Genomic DNA, 19,357 nt, shown 5'->3' with positions numbered 1-19,357 from the left:
CCCTCCCCCTTTCCGCAGCCGGACCTTCCCTTTTCTCTACCATCACCTGCCTACCCCAAGGAGGCAGCCTTCCCTCCTACCTTTGCGCCTGTGGACACAGCCCCAGCTCAAAGGAACCCCTCACCAGCTACCCCTCATAATCTATCATTATACTTCTATTTGCTATATAAACTTGTATATCTATTGTAATAAATCAGTTCAAAATATATCCTTTAATCAGTAACTCCTTGTAGTTATTTATTGGTAGAATCTTTAAGGCTAGGGGCTCGTTTGAATCGAACTCGCTCAGTAGGGTTGAACTGCTTCACCCCTACCACAACTGAATGATCTCTCTTACCAAAAAAAGGTTTTTTTGGGTTGAGGTATAATGTTTTTTTTATTTGGCTGATTAAATTAAAAGTTAAATTTTTGGAGGATGGGAAGGCTGGATATTTTGACACCTTTCGCATGTCTTTCTAACCCCAACCTTCCAAAAGTTAAGTTTTGATTTAATCAGCTATAGAAAATTATATCTTTTTTTACCTGACCCCTCCCCCCACGAAAAAATGTAAAGCTTCAACGATCTATGAGTTTTTACAATTTTGCAGTATCCTTATACTCATTTAAAAGACATACTATTTGGGGCCATTTCAAGTTTACAAAAATTGTCACACTTTTTCAGCTCTGCTAATAATCTAGTGAACGTGAGATTGGTCTTTTCTTAAATGGAATTAATGATCCTAAAGAAAATAATCTTATATAGCCAGACTTTTAATCTATACTAAAAATAAGAAAATTGCAGATATTTTATCTTAAAAGCTAAAATAGATAATGGTGGAAAGAAATATTCCTAATTTACAACTAAGTATTTTTACTGCCATGTCAAAAATTGGAAAATTTGGACAGCAAGAAAAATATTTACCTAAACCATTTTCCACAGTAAAAAACAAATAAAATAAAACTGGATGGAAAGTATAGAATCTGGATAACAAGACCAAATCTATTTCATATCCGGATTGCCAATAATCGCTTTAGAACAGCAAGATCTTTACACAGATATAAATATTGATATCTGGAGGACCAAGCAGAGGATAAATCTGGCAGATGGAATGTTAAACGTAGATGGTGAAACAGTAGCTCTCGTGGAAAATCCGGTAGTTTAAAAGTTTGCCTGGATGGCAAACCTATTTCTATTACAAACATATAATTTGATAGCCAGAAAGTCATACTTATTAAAACAAAGAAATTCCAGTCGCAAGGAAGTTACATCTGGATGGCCAAGCTAAAGTTCTTTCACAGCTATAACAGTTAGAAAACCCGATAGCAAGGATATAATACCCAGAGAGATAGGGGACAATGGTCTGCTTGTTACACTAGTTCCCAACGTTTTATAATAACGTTTTCTTATTCGTTGGATTAACAACTTTGGAAACCTTAGTGAATTTTGATTGGTTAGTTAATAAAATTGTGTGTTCAAACATTTCAACTACTAATTGTAATCTACAGAATGGGAAATTTGTGTATCATCATTATTGATGTACATCAATTTATCGGCCATTGTCATATTCCTTTTGATCCCTGGTTTATACCTGGATGGCCAAGCAGTAACTCTTTTCAGCAGCACACTCTTGTAAAGTCCCAATCACAGGAATTAACAAGGATATATTCTGAAATAAAATAAAAATAGTAAATATAATAATAACATTGCATTTTATAATTTGACTTTGCTTGCCTGAAGCTTAGTCATTTTGTTGGTATAATGTAAAGGTTGTTCCTTTAGTTACAACACAAAACAAGTTTTTTTTAAATTTTAGATTGTAAGTTATCAACTGCATTTGAATCTTTTTATCAAATGTTTTTCTAATATTTTATTTTTATAATGTACCTTTGTTTTTATAAGCTTAGCTAGAAGAGGAAATCCGCCAGCTTTCTTGATCAATAGTCTGTTTTTCATGGATTTACACAGAGACCACAGAGCATATGCTCCTCCTCTAGCAACCTAAATAATTTATGATGTGATTAATTTTGTAAGTACAACATATTATTTACTACCGGCTACGCCCTCTAGAGGCCTCTAGTGGCACTTGAGGAGAGGGAAGTTGATTTCGATTACCCAATTTTTTTATGTTAGATTTAAAAAGATTTTAAAAAGATGTGGGTAATTTTTTAAGAATAGATACTTCCACTCAAAAAATTTTAAATCTTTTTCTCGTATTCATTCGAATCCGGTGGTTAGGAACCGGTTCTCATCCATACGAAAAAACTATGTCTAGCATCGTATTATATCCAGTTTTCTACGGATATGGAAATGTACAATCATAAGATTAAAACCAGTTTTTTTAGCCGGTGCCTCCGGCACCTCGGGGCTAAAAAAACTAGTTTTAATCTTATAATTGTACATTCTATATCCGCGGAAAGCCGTTTATAACACGATACGAGAAATAACTATTCATTTGTTTAAGTTTAAAGATTTCTAATTACAATATTGTTAGCATTAATAACTTTGTTTGATATTTAGTTCTGTTTCGGTACAACGGCATTTGGCTGGCCGTGTACAAGATCTTTTAGTACAGACGTACTAAACCTGCTACTTCCCACATGAATCAGAACCAGCGTAGTTACTAATACAATTTATTGTATGAAAACGGTCATGCTGAATAAAAAATAACAAAATTAATAATCAAATATTAAAATGTCAAATACATCATAAGAAAATAAATCTTGTAAAGAAAATAAATCTTTTTCATTTGGGAATAATCGTCTTTTCCTTATAAAAGGTTTTGTGATTTCGAATTTATGTTTCAAAATGTGTAAAAGAAGTTAGGGTTATTTTTGCTTAAAATTAAATCAAAACTAAATGCGAGTTTGTAATTCATGGATAAAATCATCATAGACTACTATTAAAATATTCTGATACAAAAATAAATTAATTACTTGGTCTAATTTTAATGAAAATGAAGAAATTAATTTGCCGTCTTTAAGAAAATCATTCCACTCTATTAAAAATGCTTAAAGAAAGAATTCTTACCGAGGTCATTGAACATGTCAAGCCGGGAAGCACTCAAAGGTATTTTTCAGTACGGATAACACCACATTTTTGACTATACATGGTTTTTTTTATCACACAGATATTCCGCACATCTTGAAAGAAAGAATAAAGATGGCTACGCTAGCTTTGTTTATGTTTGGTTGCGCAAGCGTTGTTTTGAATGCCGTGTTCAATTATGAACTTTTTGAAAATAGGCGCTTTCTAAACTGCCAATAATGATAAGGTAAACAAAAAGGATAAAGGTTCGAGTTCACAAACGCAACACACTATTATACTTCCAATACAATTTCTATAGAGGAGGAAAATACTTTCTGCTAATAACTAGATTCTAATGTCTTTGCTTAGAAGATTAGATAAACTTAGCCCCCTTTACTAGGATTTTGGGGAATAGTTCTTTCATAACATCCCCCCATATGGGGCGATTCGTCGAATTTTTAAAATGGCTTTTTACAGGTTATTTTAGGTTAGGTTAGGTTATATTGGGTTAGGTAATTGGCCCCTTAGGGTTAGAGCCCCCCGCAGGGGCTAGAAATAGGAGAAAAGCTACTGTGAAAAATACGAAGAATTGCCCCATAAGGTGCGATTTTACGAAAGGGACTATACCCGGATTTTGTTTTTTAATAGGGAAAGAAATGATTTTTGGATGTCTATGCAGACTTGCAGACAGAAATCGCACTACTTTAATGTTTAATGTTGCTAGCGTCTTTGTCCTGGCATCTAGTGGCTCTGTATTGAAAGGGCCAGAGATGTGAGAAAAATACATAAAACCATTTCAAGTATTAATCATAAAATGAAATAGTCTAAAACCCAATCGGTTCAGAAGATATTGAGATCTTCAGACAAAAACAACTTTTTATAATAGGATAAGACTTTTTCAATGATCAGTTCTGCCGTTTAAAGATAATATTTGTATGGCTTATAATTGTCATTAATTACTGGTCATGTCAAGCATCTAACAAGCAGCTGTAGTACACCTGCTAACACCTGTGCTAGGTAAAATATGAAATACTAGCGGCTGCGATCATAGCATCTAAGAGCTATGTATTCAAATAAGTATGGATAGTAGGAAAATAGCCTAAAACCAAACTTAGATATAAAATGAAAATAGCCTAAATTCATCCAGTGATCTATATGAAGCTTCTAGAAAATTGAGAACTCAATCGTTTAAGTAGTATTCGTAATCTTAAGCTACAGACAAAAAAACCTTACTACTTTTTATTATAGGATGAAGCTTTTTACATAGCTTGTTTAATGATAGATAAGTCTGACCTGTAGATCCAATGATAATTCATCATCTACCCCCTCCACAGTTTGACCAACACCTCCATTCTCCACGCCAATGTAAAAACTTAATCAAATAATATATAGTTGGGTAGATGGAAACATTTGCTTTTGGTTTAGGTTTATTGATCAGAGAGAGAGGGGGGGGGGGAGTGGGCTGTTTATTACACTAGTCCCTAAAGTTTTATAATAACGTTTCCATATTCGTTGAATTAATTGTATTTTGATTGGTTGGATCATTAAGTTAGGTGTCCAAACGCTTTAACCACTAATATCAATCTATTGAAGAGGTAATTTTGTGTACCATCTTTGGGGACGTACATCAATTTATCGGCCATTGTCTAATTCCTTTAATTCTCTGTATATTGATAGAGGGAATAATAAAATGTAAACAAACTCTAGTTTTGATATTAAATCTTGATTGGGTTGTACAAAATAACAGTATCCAAACTTTTATCCCAATAGTTTCATTTTAATTTAGTGGTTATTTGGATTATATTGTTTGTAAATATAAACAAACATTGACCGTTTTTGTTGAAACTTGGTTGGGTTTATGGAGATAGAACACGTTGATATTGTAGTCAATTGAGGTTGCTAATATAGTCTTCAGATATTGGTCAATACTTTCCTCCATGGTCATTGGAGGTGATTTGGAAGTCATAAGGGGGGAGGAGATGGGGGTTTCGTTATATTGGCTAGCCAGCTAGGAAAAACATTTTATTATTAAATCTCTCACAATATCCAGAGCTTGATCTTTAAATCATTTAGTGGCGATTCAGATCGGGGCGCGCCAAAATTTCAGCCAATCACAGCGCTGCATTTTGAAAATGCAGCGCTGTGATTGGTTGAAAGTTTGGCGCGCCCCGATCCAAATCACCACTAAAATGATTTAAAGATCAAGCTCAGGTATTCTATATCCATTATTGGGTTGTACAAAATAACAGTGATCAAACTTTTCTCCCAATTATTTTTTTAGTTCTGATTGATTTAAATAGAATAAACTACTAATGGAATTTAACTATGTTAGACTAGGAAATTATAAGGATGACAACATCCATAAAAGCGAAGCACTGAGACGGTAGGACAAACAGACATTAACACTTGTACAGTGTCAGAAATGAATAATCAGAATATAAATGTATAAGAGTCGAAGCAAAATTGTAAGTAAATTTGTTGAAAAACTGCTTGATACAGGATAATGTTTATGGACATACTTACATTTTTAACTCTTGATAATAGACTTGCTTTGCTTATAATATTGTACTTTGTTGTTCCAGGAATCAATATACCAAAAATCAGACCAATTGGATAATTAGATTACATAAAAAGTTGTTGTTGAAAAAGTAAAAAAAACAACACGTTTAAAATGGACGTACGGACATTCTGGTAATGATTATAGAGTTGCTACGCATTCTGAATCGTACCTAAGTACTACAGGAATCACCATGCAAAGTTTGAAATCGATAGGACAATTCTAACAACCCTAAATCAACGGAAATAAGCTATCCGTTCAGGACGTAATTATAGACCCTAATTATAGAAAAGCTTCGCTTTTAAAAAGAGAAGAAATTAAATTGATCTGCCCAAATATAAAGGATTATCAATAGAAAAGGCAAATAGATGGAAAATTTTCTTATGTATGTTTTTGCTAAAAAGGAAATTACACAATATATATTTTATACCTGTAGATTAGAAATATAATTATATATTTTTTTTAAAAAGATAGAATAAACTAATTCAGCATATACCAACAACAATATTAATTCGGGAAAAACAATCCCCTACACGTGATTTTCAGGTGTCGTTGGGGAGCAACTCATAATAAATTTGACGACCTTTTTATGTGCTACTTGAATATTATTTTAGAGTTTTTCGCTTGTTGGCTGTACCTTATTCATGAGAGACTAATTAGCCTGTAAAAGCTAAGATTTAGATTTTTTTATATATTTTTTTGTTATGGAAATGGTTTATTTTGACTGACGGACGAGAGCACATGGGGAAAGGGGGGGGGGGGTGGAGTATAACCCAACTAGTTTTTCAGGGAAGGAATGTGTACCACTTTCAGGAAATTTCATATGGTTTAAAAATTTGAGTAGGGGATCTCTAAATCAGACAATAAAAATCAATCAGGAAAATTTTAGACACTTTTCAAATCCCCCCCCCCCTTCTTCCCCTCACATTTTTCATAATATTTTAGACTACCTCCATGTGCATCCTATAGAACTTTTTAGAAATGAATACCTTGAAGTGTCGACATCTAAAAGATCCACGACTTTTGGAATTCCATTGTTTCTTCTCACAATCGTTCTTCCCTAAAATATAACATTTTTAAAGATTGCTTGGTTTACATTCCATGTGTTTTTTTAAAGAAAAAAAGCTCTTGTTGTGCAAATTTTGTTAGACAATTAAAGGTTAAAAGAACACCAAAGAGGTAGTATATTTTAGGTACAGGATCCAGTAAGGTTATATACACTGCATGGGTTAGTAATATACTTTTTTTGCTAAATAAAAAAGGGGTGGGGTGGTGGTCAGTGGTCTAAAAATAGGTTTAAGTGTATTAATGGATACCAGCGGCTATGCCTTCTAGAGGCCTCTAGGGGCACTTGAGGAGGGGGGAGTCGAATTTAATAACCCAATTTCTTATTTTAGATTTTAAAAGAAAGAGTTAAAAAAAATATTTTTGGGGGTGGAATTTTTTAAATTTTTTTTGGGGGGGGGGGATTTTTCATTTTTGGGGGGGTTGGGGGTGTCCCTCCCCCCCAAGAACATAGTTATAAACTTTCCCGGGACCTATGAGAAGCTACCCTGTTAAGGAGAACCCGATCGGTTCAGCGGTTAGCGAGATCCTTCGGTACAGATACACACATACACAAACAGACAAACATCCTGTTACTTTAGTATAAGGATATTATAATTTGAATCTTACACCAGATTTTCATAAAGTGAACCACGCACCGAACTAAAATAACGATTCCCTCCTTAGCCCCCATTTTCTACTAGATTAACGAACTGATAAATAAATGACATGGGAAATAACAACCTAAATTGACGACAATTTGTCCTCTATCAAATTATCCACGTATATTCAACATTCATTACTATTTACTGTATCTAGATCATAAAAAATAAGGACACATATAAAGCCGAATAAGACTAAAGTAGTAGCCTGATTGAAATGCGGAAAGATAGGTAAATAAGAATCAAATGATTTTTAAAAATTGATGAAAAAGATTGTGAAGAAATGGGTTGACAGTAAAACTCAGGAAGGAAGGGGACAGTGGGCTGATTATTACACAAGTCTCTAAAGTTTTTTTAAAATAAAGTTTTCTTATTCGTCGGCGTATCAACTATGGGGACTTTTGTTGAATTTAGATTGGATGGATTATTATATTAACTGTCCAAGCCTTTCAACCACTAATTGTAATCTGCAGACGGGGTAATTTTGTGTGTATATCATCATTGGGGATGTACATCAATTAATCGGCCATTGTCTTGTCCCTTTAGATAGATAGTTGTACACCCGAATCTTTTTTTTTATTTATGCAGCTAAAACTTGCAAAAGTGGGTTAGGAGGTGAATTGTGTAAAGTAAAAAAAAAACATATTTCAAACTTTTTAACAACTAAAGTGTGCTGAATATGAATTGTTAAATTAAAGTTTAGTTTTATTTTGTGACTATGAAATTTAGTAATCTTCCAGAGACAGTTGGCAACAAGGAAAATCATGTACATTTGTAACTAAGCAGTACAGAGTTCTAAAGGGATAAGACAATGGCCGATTAATTAATGTGCATCCCCTATGACGATAAAATTACCCCTTTTCTAGATAACAATTAATGGTGGAAACGTTTTGACACTAAACTTAATGATCCAACCATTCAGCATTCTTTGATTACTTCAAAAATAAGAGGTCCAAAAAAAAGATTGCATATCAATGGATCATTTTACCTGCATTTTACAACTACTACTTAGTAAAAGCATGGACTAGCTATCTTTTTAAAAAATCACAAAGTTTAGGATACGTTCTTAGAAAATTTGTTAATAAAATAAAATTTGATGTCAATAGATGAACAATAGGACATGCAGATAAAAAGATAGATGGACAATTAGATGTACTGGCGAATGTTCAAACTCTAGAAATATTGTAGCAACGCTAAGAAAAAATTTTATAATTTCAAAATGCTTGACATTTAGCAAGAATGTAATTTTACATAGAAACAAAATGTAATATTTTGCAAAGTAAAGAACAGGCTGCAATAAGCATAATTGCGACGCCCAATTTTTTTCCTTGTCATCTTTTAGAAGCCTATCTCAAATAGCCTGTTGGATTTCATTTTCCATGTATGTACTGTTACAAACTGACGTACAAAAGGATGGTCATTATATAGGAGCTTCGCTACCAAAAAAATGACTGTTATGAAACTCTGTCACTCTCTGTACCAAAACATAAATTATAACTGTGTACATCCAATCCTTTTGATTTCAAATTTCTTCAAGCTTATTTCAAAGGAAAGCATAATAGGAAGATACATGGATAACTTTCTGTGCATTGGGATAGGTAATATATCATAACTAAAATATATTTCGGGGTTACCGTGTCAAAATACTTTCATAAAGTATTCTAAAACTGTAAGGAAGGTTTCTATCAGCGTCAATTGAATCAAAGGCTTTGCTTAGATCATAAAATTCATCATAAATAAAGCCATTTTAGATTTGCTTTAGTTTTGATTGTAAGTCAACCTCAGACGTGGGCGAATATCAAATTTAACAGATTTTTGAATTATTCTTATGTTATTTAAAATTGGTTAATCTCCGCGCTTAGTTTGTGTTTTTTTTGTTTATCTAACTCATTTCCAGTTAGATGCGAGAAAGGTTGAAAGAAAGGATTTGGATGAATGAAATTAGCTCTTCCAATCTACAGCAATCCATTCTTGTATTTAACCAAATTTACTGAGTAAATTCTGAGAAAATTTCATGGTATGATTTCTCATCAAGTTGGCTTCAAATGTTGGGGGGGTAATTAGATTTTCAGCTGAAAATGTAATTTGTATTCCAATAACTAGTAACTAACTAACCACTAAGATATTTCTAGCTACCATATCAAGCATGTACACAATCAAATTGAGGTATCTTTTTGAGGATAAGGTATGATTAATAAAAATATTTTTACCATTACCTTGTAAGGGCGGGATTCTCTTTCGATTTAAGTGATCATCTAGAGAATCTAGAGCATCATCCACGTGCAGTGGGATGCGAATACCCAAGGATATTATGTTAAGTAACATCCATCAGACAACGAACCCTTTGATTACACGACCTTTGTCTGAGAAGTCCTAACTGTGCATGGTAGTGAGTTGCGCCTGTTTATGGGCCAAGGCATTCCCCCTACTCTTACTATTTATGTCGCGCACCTGACATAGCAGCAGTAGGAACCATTATTAACGTCTTTGGTTATGACGCGGTGTCGCCCCGAGATTCGAACCTATCACCTCCCCGGCGACGAGCGGATGAGCTACGTGATGAGCCACGATCGCGGGTTAATAAAATAAAATAAAAACTTTAGACGTTTGTCAATCGTATCCAAATAATCGAGAACTTAAAAAAAAAACTTTTTAAAGTTTAAAAATTACCACCCAACAGTATGATCCAAATCTGCATTGTTAAATTTAAAAGAGTGTGACCGATTTTAAAAAGCAACTTGTAATTCATAAAATTCGTATTTGTACACTATCCTGTTGTTAATGTATGCAAAGCAAGATCAGTAGCTGGACAAAGTGTCTCAAAATAAGCCATGTAACGTCATAAAAATGAGGGAGATGAGAGGAGAAGTGGGAAAGAAAACCCCTAAAAAGAGATGGATAATCCCTCAAAAAAATCTGATAAGACAGTTAGAGATATTAAATTCAATTAAACATTTTGTAAGTCGTAAGTATTATAAATTTATCTTCTGCAGTTAAATGTTAAAAACTATGCGTGGTCCAAAAAGAAAATCATACCAAAATAAATATACCAGTCCGTTATTCCTGTGCCAATATGATTTAATTTCTTTGATCCACGCTAGTCAAGGTTAATATTGCCTTAATTCAAATTGATCCAGGGTCGTGGCCTTAGTGAAATATCGTTCCGTATTATAGCCAGTTTTCTACGAATATTAAAATAAAATTATAATATTAATACCAGTTTTGTTAGCACGGGTCTTCGGCCGCCCAGGGCTAACAAAACTAGTTTTATCTTATAATTTTTCTTTTCAATATCCACGGAAAGCTGTGTCTACAATACGATGCCATAAATAAATATTACTGCCATTACTTTAATGAATTATTAGGCTCTAGTATTTGTTTGCTCTTTTTATATATTTATAACTAGTTGTGGTGTGGTAATTTTGTATATCCTTCAATCTTATATTTTTATGCATTTTTTCTCAACTTTTCATTTTTGAAAATAGATAATAATTCTTTAAACCGCCCACCATTCCATCACACAATAGAATTTAAATATCATCCTATTAGACGATTTAAAAATTGATTTTATGGCCAAACAGCTAAAAAATTAATATAATTAAAGATTTTTATTCCTATTCTAATTTTGCACATAATTTTTCTTGAAAAAATGTAAAACTCTAGAGATCTAAAGGGATAAGACAATGGCTGATAAATTGATATACATCCCCAAGGATGATCTACAAAATTACCCTTCTGTAGATTAGAATTAGTGGTTGGAACATTTAAACACTCAACTTAGAGAATCAACCAATCAAATTCAATAAAGTCAACATATAAGAAAGCGTTATTATAAATCTTTGGGGACTAGTGTAATACTAATAATCAGCCCATTGTCCTCTCTCTCTCTCTCTGGTAAAACCCTGTAGCCCAAATTCAAAACTTTCCCACACTTACCTTTTTATATTTTGCAAGTTTTGCTAAGCTTTCAGCCGCGTGAAGTTTCAGCTTCTTGTTGGAATCTGACAATATCTGGACCTGGCAATAGAGATTATACATTAGAGTCAGCTTCTTGTTGGAATCTGATGATATATGGACCTGACAATAGAGATAATACATTAGAGTCAGCTTCTTGTTGGAATCTGATAATATCTGGACCTGGCAATAGAGATAATACATTAGAGTCAGCTTCTTGTTGGAATCTGATAATATCTGGACCTGACAATAGAGATTATCCATTAGAGTTTCAGCTTCTTGTTGGAATCTGATAATATCTGGACCTGACAAAAGAGATTATACTTTAGAGTCAGCTTCTTGTTGGAATCTGATAATATTTTTTGGACCTGACAATAGAGATTATACATTAGAGTCAGCTTCTTGTTGGAATCTGATAATATCTGGATCTGACATTAGAGATAGAGATTATCCATTAGAGTCAGCTTTTTGTTGAAATCTGATAATATCTGGACCTAACAATAGAGATAATACATTTGTGATAAAGATTATGAAAACGAAGATTTGGATGACGTTCTAATTTTTCTCTTGTAGAATCAATTTATATATTCATTCATGGATTTAGGTCATTCCACTATCTATCTATCTTTGGAATTCAATATATTTGTACTCTAACATTTCTAACATTTTTTGTTTAAGAAATATTTATTTTTACAGTTCTATAGAAATGTATTTATTAATTGCGTTTTCTATAAAATTGACAAGAACAATACTATCCATAAAGTCCAGAAAGATTTAACAAGTAGGGTACATAGAAATAACCATTAACCAATTTTGTTTAATACTTTAAAACAAGGATGACAACATCTTTAAAAGCGAAACGGTAGACAAACGAACATTAACGTGTCAGAACTGAATAGTCCGAATATAAATGCATAAAAGTCGAAACAAAATTGTAAGTAAATTTGTTGAAAAACTGCTTAATTACAAAATAATTTTTAAGGACATACTTACATTTTCAGGACTTGATTATAGAGATGATTCGCGTATAACATTATACTTTGTTATCTTAGGAATATGCATTTCAAAAATCAGATCAATCTGATCATTGTATCACATAAACAATTGTTGTTAAAAAAGTTAAAAATGAATATATTTAAATTTTGGTAACGATTATAGAGTTGCTACACTTTCTGAATCATACCTAACTACTACAGGAATCACCATGCAAAGTTTAACAATGACAATTCTAACATGCCTAAATTCACAAAAAAAGCTATCTGTTCCGGACGGGCATACGGACGGACCGACCCTAATTATAAAAAAAATTAAATATTTTCAGCACTGTACTATTTTTTAAGTCGATTTTTAAAAATATCTAAAACATCAACGTACCAAAAGTTCGATGCCTCCCATTTTGGTGATTGACTTTCTAATTTCTGGATGAACGACAATATCCTTGAGAATCTTGAGGCTGCCTATCTTGCACTTGATGTCATCAGTCTCCAGCAGGTTGGCCATCACCTCCAGACCTCCAGCATCAATTATCGCAACCTGAAAATAAAATAATTAAAACTGGCCCAAACATTCTGAAAATGAAGGATAAAAATAAATAAGTAGAATTAACATCTAGAGAGTCTGTATTCAAAAATTGAAAAAAAAATTTCCTAAAACCATTTCAAAGAATAAATCTAAAATATCAATGCCTTAAAACCATTCCAGGAACTAAGTGAAGCTTCCCTGATAATGAAAACTCAATCGGTTTATTAGTTATCGAAATCTTAAGCTACAGACAAAAACTTTCTACTTTGTATAATAGGATAAGTGTAGGTATGTATGTCCAGTAAGATCTCACAATTTTTCCACATTATATTCATAGAAAGGACGCGTACCAACGATCCCGGTCCCCAACAAGGACAAAAAATCAAACATGAGGGACAAAATTTTTGTAGTTAAGAATATCTAAATTGATTTCCCAGTTGTTTCAAAAACATCCATGGTGATCGGACTGCCTTTTTCGCCGGATTTTGGCTATTTTTATATTTTTTACATATTTCCTTATATCTTTGGTGTTTTTGGTCCGATTTTCAAATTTTTTTCAGATGACAGTATCATAAAACTTTTTACGGATCATGTTACTTGTAGGTGCAGCAATATGGTGATCACTGGGATTTTCGAACGCATAGAAATTTCGTACGAAAGTTTTTTCGTCGTGATCTATTCATGATAGTTCAAATAATATGATACGCAAATTGATCAAAAATATTGAAATAAATTACTACAGTAAATTTCAATTTTACTTAAAGAATAAATCTATTATTTAAAGGTATTTTTAAGGTTTTTTAATGTTCAATCTATACATATATATTTTAAAAGTCTTAAAAAAGGTAAAAGTATCTCAGAGTACATTAAACAAGTATATGCCAATAAATGGTAACATAATCACAACAAATAATAACATAATCAACATTTTCTTTACTATGCAAATTTCTATGTTTAAAGCTTGAAATAAGTTTTTAAGAAATGTTTTTTTACATTTACTTATCCCTGAACTCTGTGAGTATGGTAGAATTACAAACAGCTGCATATAATAAATTTTTTTTAAGGATTAATACTATCAGGTACAAAATTTAATACAACACCTTTTTTAAAGTGCAACTTAATTGGATTAAATGAAAAGATAAAAAAAAAAAAAAAGTTTGTGTGCTTTAACTCATACCTACATATCCCATCATTTACCATTGTTTCTAATTTGGGGACGGACTATCTCTGTGAAACTCCTATAACTCTAAATTTGCCTAACCTAAGACAATATTATGTAAGTGTGTGTGTGTGTTTTTGTAAAGAATTATATATTTTGTTAACTTTTACATTGGTATCCTTGATTAAATCTTCTTGAAAATAGGGTAATAAACTTATGTTTCTACATCCTTCCTGTATCTATATATAAGTGTTTATATATTTTAGCAAATTAAATTAATGTTATATTATTATTATCTGATTCAATAAGACTGACATCTACTAATCTATTTTAAGGGTTGATATGGTATAACAATAAGAGTTTACATTTTTCTTTTTTTATATTTTTATATTTTTATATTTTGTTTTCAATATTAGGATACATAAACATTTGCTATATTGTTAATTTGCAGAAATGTGTGAAGGACTTAATATTATAACGACATAGTGTGACATTAGGTGTTTATACATTACAGCTAAGAAAAAATAACTGGACTCTCAGTTTAGAGGAGACTGGTTTTGTCCAAAAAATTATAATTATAATTTTCACAAGATTTATTTGAATAATAAATGAAAATATGTAGAAAAAACATTGCTAATTAATAATTTATTATTATTTTTCTTTTTAATTTAACGGTAAATGTATGAACGCCATGATCTGCACCTGTTGTCTACTACTTCCTTTCTCTCCAAACGGGCGTTTACATAGGGGGGATAAAGGGAACAGACCCCACCTTTTTTAAAATTCAGGAGAAGACCAACTTTAACTTTTAAACTCCAAAAAATTTTAAAGTTTGTTAACCTCAAAAAGAAGTATTATTGTATGAGGTATAATAAAAAAGGTTATACCAATACGATATTATAAGGAGAATAAATAAAAACCAAAATTTTGAAGTTTAAATGTTTACCCCCCTAAAAGATAAAAAGCTTGGACGTCCTTGCCTATATAATGTAAAGATTAACCCCCCCCCCAACAAAAAAAAAATTAAATTCGGGTTGCCATAGGCCCCCCCACAAAATTTGGAATTTTAACCCCCCAAAATGAAAAAACTTGGACGCCCTTGAAATAACCCCACTTTTTTGGGATTATGAATACGAACTTTCTGTACGATTTTTCCAAATTTATGTTCTCTACGAAGAAACTCTCACGAAAATGATACCTGCAATCAGCAATATCCCCCCTACATTCCCTATAGAGATACTAATATGATTATAAAAAGAAACAATTAAGATTAAATCGTTAGCTAAACATTTATTAGTAATGGTTTTGATCCCTCCACATGTATTCATCCAAATAACTTTGTAAGAAGGTTCTGGTTTAATTTGGTTCAAGCTGAAGGAAGTCGTTTGGGGTTTTGAAGTTCTTTAGAAATGACTAAAAATCTTATTTTCAATAAAAATATAACTAACATTGTCTGCCTATCTTCTTTTTTTTTATCTACCTTTAACATGTTACTTGTAGGTTTAGCAAAGTTAAACATGTTACTTGTAAGTGCAGCGCTGCATCTACAAGTAACATGATCCCTTTTTCCTATTGTTCTGAGTATCCAGTATGTAATTTACTTTGACCGTTGGTATGTCAGTCATTATACAAAATAAAATAAGGTTTTGTGTTTATTTTCTCCAATAAATCTTCTTGGAGAAAAACTCTTTCTTTCTACTTGTACTTATTCCCATCCACGATTTTTGTGCTTCGCTACTTATGGACGTTGTCATCCTTGTTTATTTACATTTTTTCACAAAAAATTAGCAGTATCATCGTGCATTGTCAAGAAATGAAGCAGTTATCGAGATCCTTCGGAACAAACAGACAGACAGATAAAAAGTCAGACATCCTGTTACTTTATTATAAGGATATATTTTGTTTATAAATCTCTATAAAACTTTACAATTCTTATAAAAGAAGTCAGATAATGGATTATTTTAGTTTCTTAATCAAATTGTCTCGTAATTTCCTCTTTTTAAATAAAAAAAAGTAATTACAAAGTTAGGAGAAAAGTTTATTTTATAATTATTTTATCCTCTTATAATAGAAAATGGTAAGGTTAATTGTCTAAAGCTAAAGATCTCGAAAATTGATTTTTAGGAAAGCTTCAGAATGTGTTTTTTAAGGGTTGTTTTATGCTATTTTCTTAACTCCCCTCTTGCCCTCTCCTACAGGCTAGGGGTAGAATACATAGATTAATCATATTTCAGCTACTATGCATGTAATTACAAAAAGGTGAAGATTATGTTTGATTTTCTAGGTTAGGTAAATATCAATGATTGCTTGGCAGGGTTAGAGCTCCTGCAGGGCTAGCAATAGGAGAAAAGCTACTGTGAAAATACGACGAAGCTCGCTACTTCGTTTTCTTTTTCTCCTTAGTTATGAAATTTTTATGTGTAGTAATAATATTTGTGTCAGTCTGACCAAAGCAAAACATTTGATGATGAAAGAAGAGTACGCATGTCATCACAATTTAATACAAAATTCAAGTACATCTAGAAAGACTATTTTAAAGGGATTCACAGCTTTTTTACTTGGTTTTAAAAATGGATACAGGATATACGTGGATATATTGACCGGGGAAAATTTGCTGTAAATTTAGCTGCTAATATGAACATAATTTTTGGTCAATTCGTTCATTCATTATTCTTATTTTAGCCAGCTGCGAGCATCACTTTATTAGAGTACATGAAAATCTGGTGCAATATCCAAGTAGTAATATATCGATTGTTTTAAACTTTGGACTAAATAAAAAGAAATAAGAAATTATCAAAAAAAATAATTGCACCCACCTGACAGTACTGTGCAGTCAGATCAAAATCAGCAAGATTACACAGAGCTATGATGGTGGCTGTCTGATTACCAACCTTCAGATATCTGACCAGCTTCTGAATCTTAATAATAATAAACATGTTACAGAGAGCTATGATGGTGGCTGTCTGATTACCAACCTTCAGATATCTGACCAGCTTCTGAATCTTAATAATTATAATCATGTTACACAAAGCTATGATTGTGGCTGTCTGATTACCAACCTTCAGATATCTGACCAGCTTCTGAATATAAATAATAACAATCATGTTACGCAGAGCTTTGATGGTGGCTGTCTGATTACCAACCTTCAGATATCTGACTAGCTTCTTAATCTTAATAATAATCATAATGTTGTTTTATAGATATTTTTGCATCAGCTGACAAAATACCAACTCCCTGAATGTGGGTATGCATGACTAAAATAAAATCAAAAAGTTTCTGTCTATTTACCAACCATCAAATAATCACTGATAGCCTCTGAATGAATAAGAAAGAGGCTATGAAGTACCTACTGATACAATTTTAGCATTATTAATAGCACAATACCAACTTAAAACAAAAATATTAAAGCTTGAAACATATACGTCTTAATAGAAAAAGTTCTTAAATTTCTCTGGATTAAAATTACATAAATTATCCATCAAGAAATTATTCTATTTCATTCATTATGCAAAGAAAAGTATACCACAAATAATTGTATCTTTTTTTTCATTTTTCAAATACATTAAATCCTTTTAAGTACACATTATGTATATTTAAATAAATACATGAATAATAGAAGCACTTTCCCAGAAATGCGAATGAATATAATGTATCAAATTTCTTTTGTTATGCAACCATAAAAATTTCTCTGGAAAATATCTCTCATATTTTTATTTCTGATGTTTATTCTGTAGCTAATCTAATTTATAAATGAGTAATAATAAATAATAACTCTGGTAAAGCCCAATTTTAGAACCAGGTCGTCTAGCTTTTTTTTTCTTTTTGGAGGGGGGAGTGGTTAATAGTTAGGAGGAACTCAAATTAGAGTGGAAGGAGGGTGCTTTAAAATTTAATTAGAGGGAGGATAGAGTTAGAATAAATTGGCCTTCTTGCTATACTTTATCTATTTCAATAATCAATTAATGAACCTACTAGCCAAAACTCAGGTCAAGGTCTTTATCTAAGCCAGCTCATAAGTTAACTAATCCTAACTGTTTTTACTCAGGTAGAGAAAGATACCTCCTTCCCTAATCTAACCGACAATCACATTGATTTTCCTGCCAAAACTCAGGTGGAAGTACCCCTCCGCCGCTGGTGATGGACTTGATATCAGCTTACCTGCCAAAACTCAGGTGGAAGTTCCCCTCCGCCGCTGGTGATGGACTTGATATCAGCTTACCTGCCAAAACTCAGGTGGAAGTTCTCCTCCGCCGCTGGTGATGGACTTGATATCAGCTGCCTGCTCCTCCTCCTCTTCCTCTGCCTCCTCATCTGAGGAACTCAGATACTCCTCCTTAATAATTATATCCTTCATAATAAAGTAACAGGATGTTTATCTGTTTGTTAGTCTGTCTGTCTGTTTGTACCGAAGGAATTAGCTGACCCGGTATAATAAGCCTTTACAGGGTAGCTTCTCATAGGTCCTGGGGGAAGGTACCATCAACATCCCCATAGAAATCGCCAAAAATAAAAACGCCGCCCTGCGAATATTATTGGCAAATAGTTAAAAACGTACCATTACTCAGTGCCAGAGAAGATACATTGTCAATGTAAAGGAGAACCAAATCGGTTCAGTGGTTAGCGAGATAATTTGATACACAGTACACTTTATACTTTATTATAAGAACTAGCGGCTTCGCCCCTAGCCTCTAGGGGCTTTGCCCCAAGAGGTGATACAAAAATTAAGGCGAAATTCGTTAAAGGACCAAGAAAATCTTAAGAAAAAAAAAAAAAAAAAAAAATAAGGGGAGGGGGGGTGGATTTTTTTGTTTTGGGGGGGTTGGGGGTGTCCCACCCCCCAAGAAAATAACTTAAAACCACCACAGGACCAATAGGTATATACCCTGAAGAGTAGAATCCGATCGGTTCAGTGGTTACCGAGATCTTAAGGGACAGACAGACAGACAGACAGACAGACAGACAGACAGGCGGACAGACAGACATCGTTCTACTTTGTATTATAGATAGATTACTGGCACCTTAGCAATTGAGGATGGTTGCTGAGGACTTGGAACTCCATAGCTTACAGGTGACATCTCTACACTGAAACAGTAATAACAATGATCACTATTTTCAATTTTGTATTATTCAAGCGGTTGTGCCTCTAGCATGTTTGGGTTAAGGATGGGCAGAAAAATATCATAAGACCATCCAAGTACGAAAATCTAAAAATAAATAGCCTAAAACAATCCCAATACTAAAATCTATAACTAAATATCCTAAAACCATCCCCTTAGCAATACTAAAATCTAGAAATAAATAGCCTAAAACCATCTCGTGAATTAAATGGAGAAGTCTATCGGTTCAGCAGTTATTAAAATACTAGACAAAAAACCTAATTGGTTTAAAAAATAGGAAGTACTTTTTTTATTTTATCAAATAAATAAAAAAAAATTAGTTTAAATGTATTCATTTTC

At 32.5% G+C, this 19,357-nt stretch overlaps 1 protein-coding gene across 1 annotated transcript in view; it reads right to left on the bottom strand.

Annotated features, from left to right (window-relative positions):
- The window catches only part of gudu (Armadillo repeat-containing protein gudu), a 76,641-nt gene extending 57,661 nt beyond the window's left edge, over window positions 1-18,980 (bottom strand). The window contains exons 1-9 of the mRNA XM_080146730.1: window positions 18,920-18,980; window positions 18,121-18,234; window positions 16,718-16,819; window positions 12,596-12,754; window positions 11,204-11,284; window positions 6,551-6,621; window positions 4,298-4,376; window positions 1,865-1,978; window positions 1,569-1,646 (exon numbers count right to left, since the gene is read on the bottom strand). Coding sequence (XP_080002856.1) covers window positions 1,569-1,646; window positions 1,865-1,978; window positions 4,298-4,376; window positions 6,551-6,621; window positions 11,204-11,284; window positions 12,596-12,754; window positions 16,718-16,819; window positions 18,121-18,234; window positions 18,920-18,976 — 855 coding nt within the window. The 5' untranslated portion in view covers window positions 18,977-18,980. The remainder of the gene's footprint in view (window positions 1-1,568; window positions 1,647-1,864; window positions 1,979-4,297; window positions 4,377-6,550; window positions 6,622-11,203; window positions 11,285-12,595; window positions 12,755-16,717; window positions 16,820-18,120; window positions 18,235-18,919) is intronic.
- Window positions 18,981-19,357: the final 377 nt, after the last annotated feature.

This window comes from Acartia tonsa, chromosome 2 (assembly GCF_053477335.1).
Source record: "Acartia tonsa isolate MP-2025a chromosome 2, ASM5347733v1, whole genome shotgun sequence".
NCBI classification, from domain to species: domain Eukaryota; kingdom Metazoa; phylum Arthropoda; class Copepoda; order Calanoida; family Acartiidae; genus Acartia; species Acartia tonsa.
Note: the sequence above shows the minus strand (reverse complement) of the source record. Positions and strands in the feature narration are given on the sequence as shown.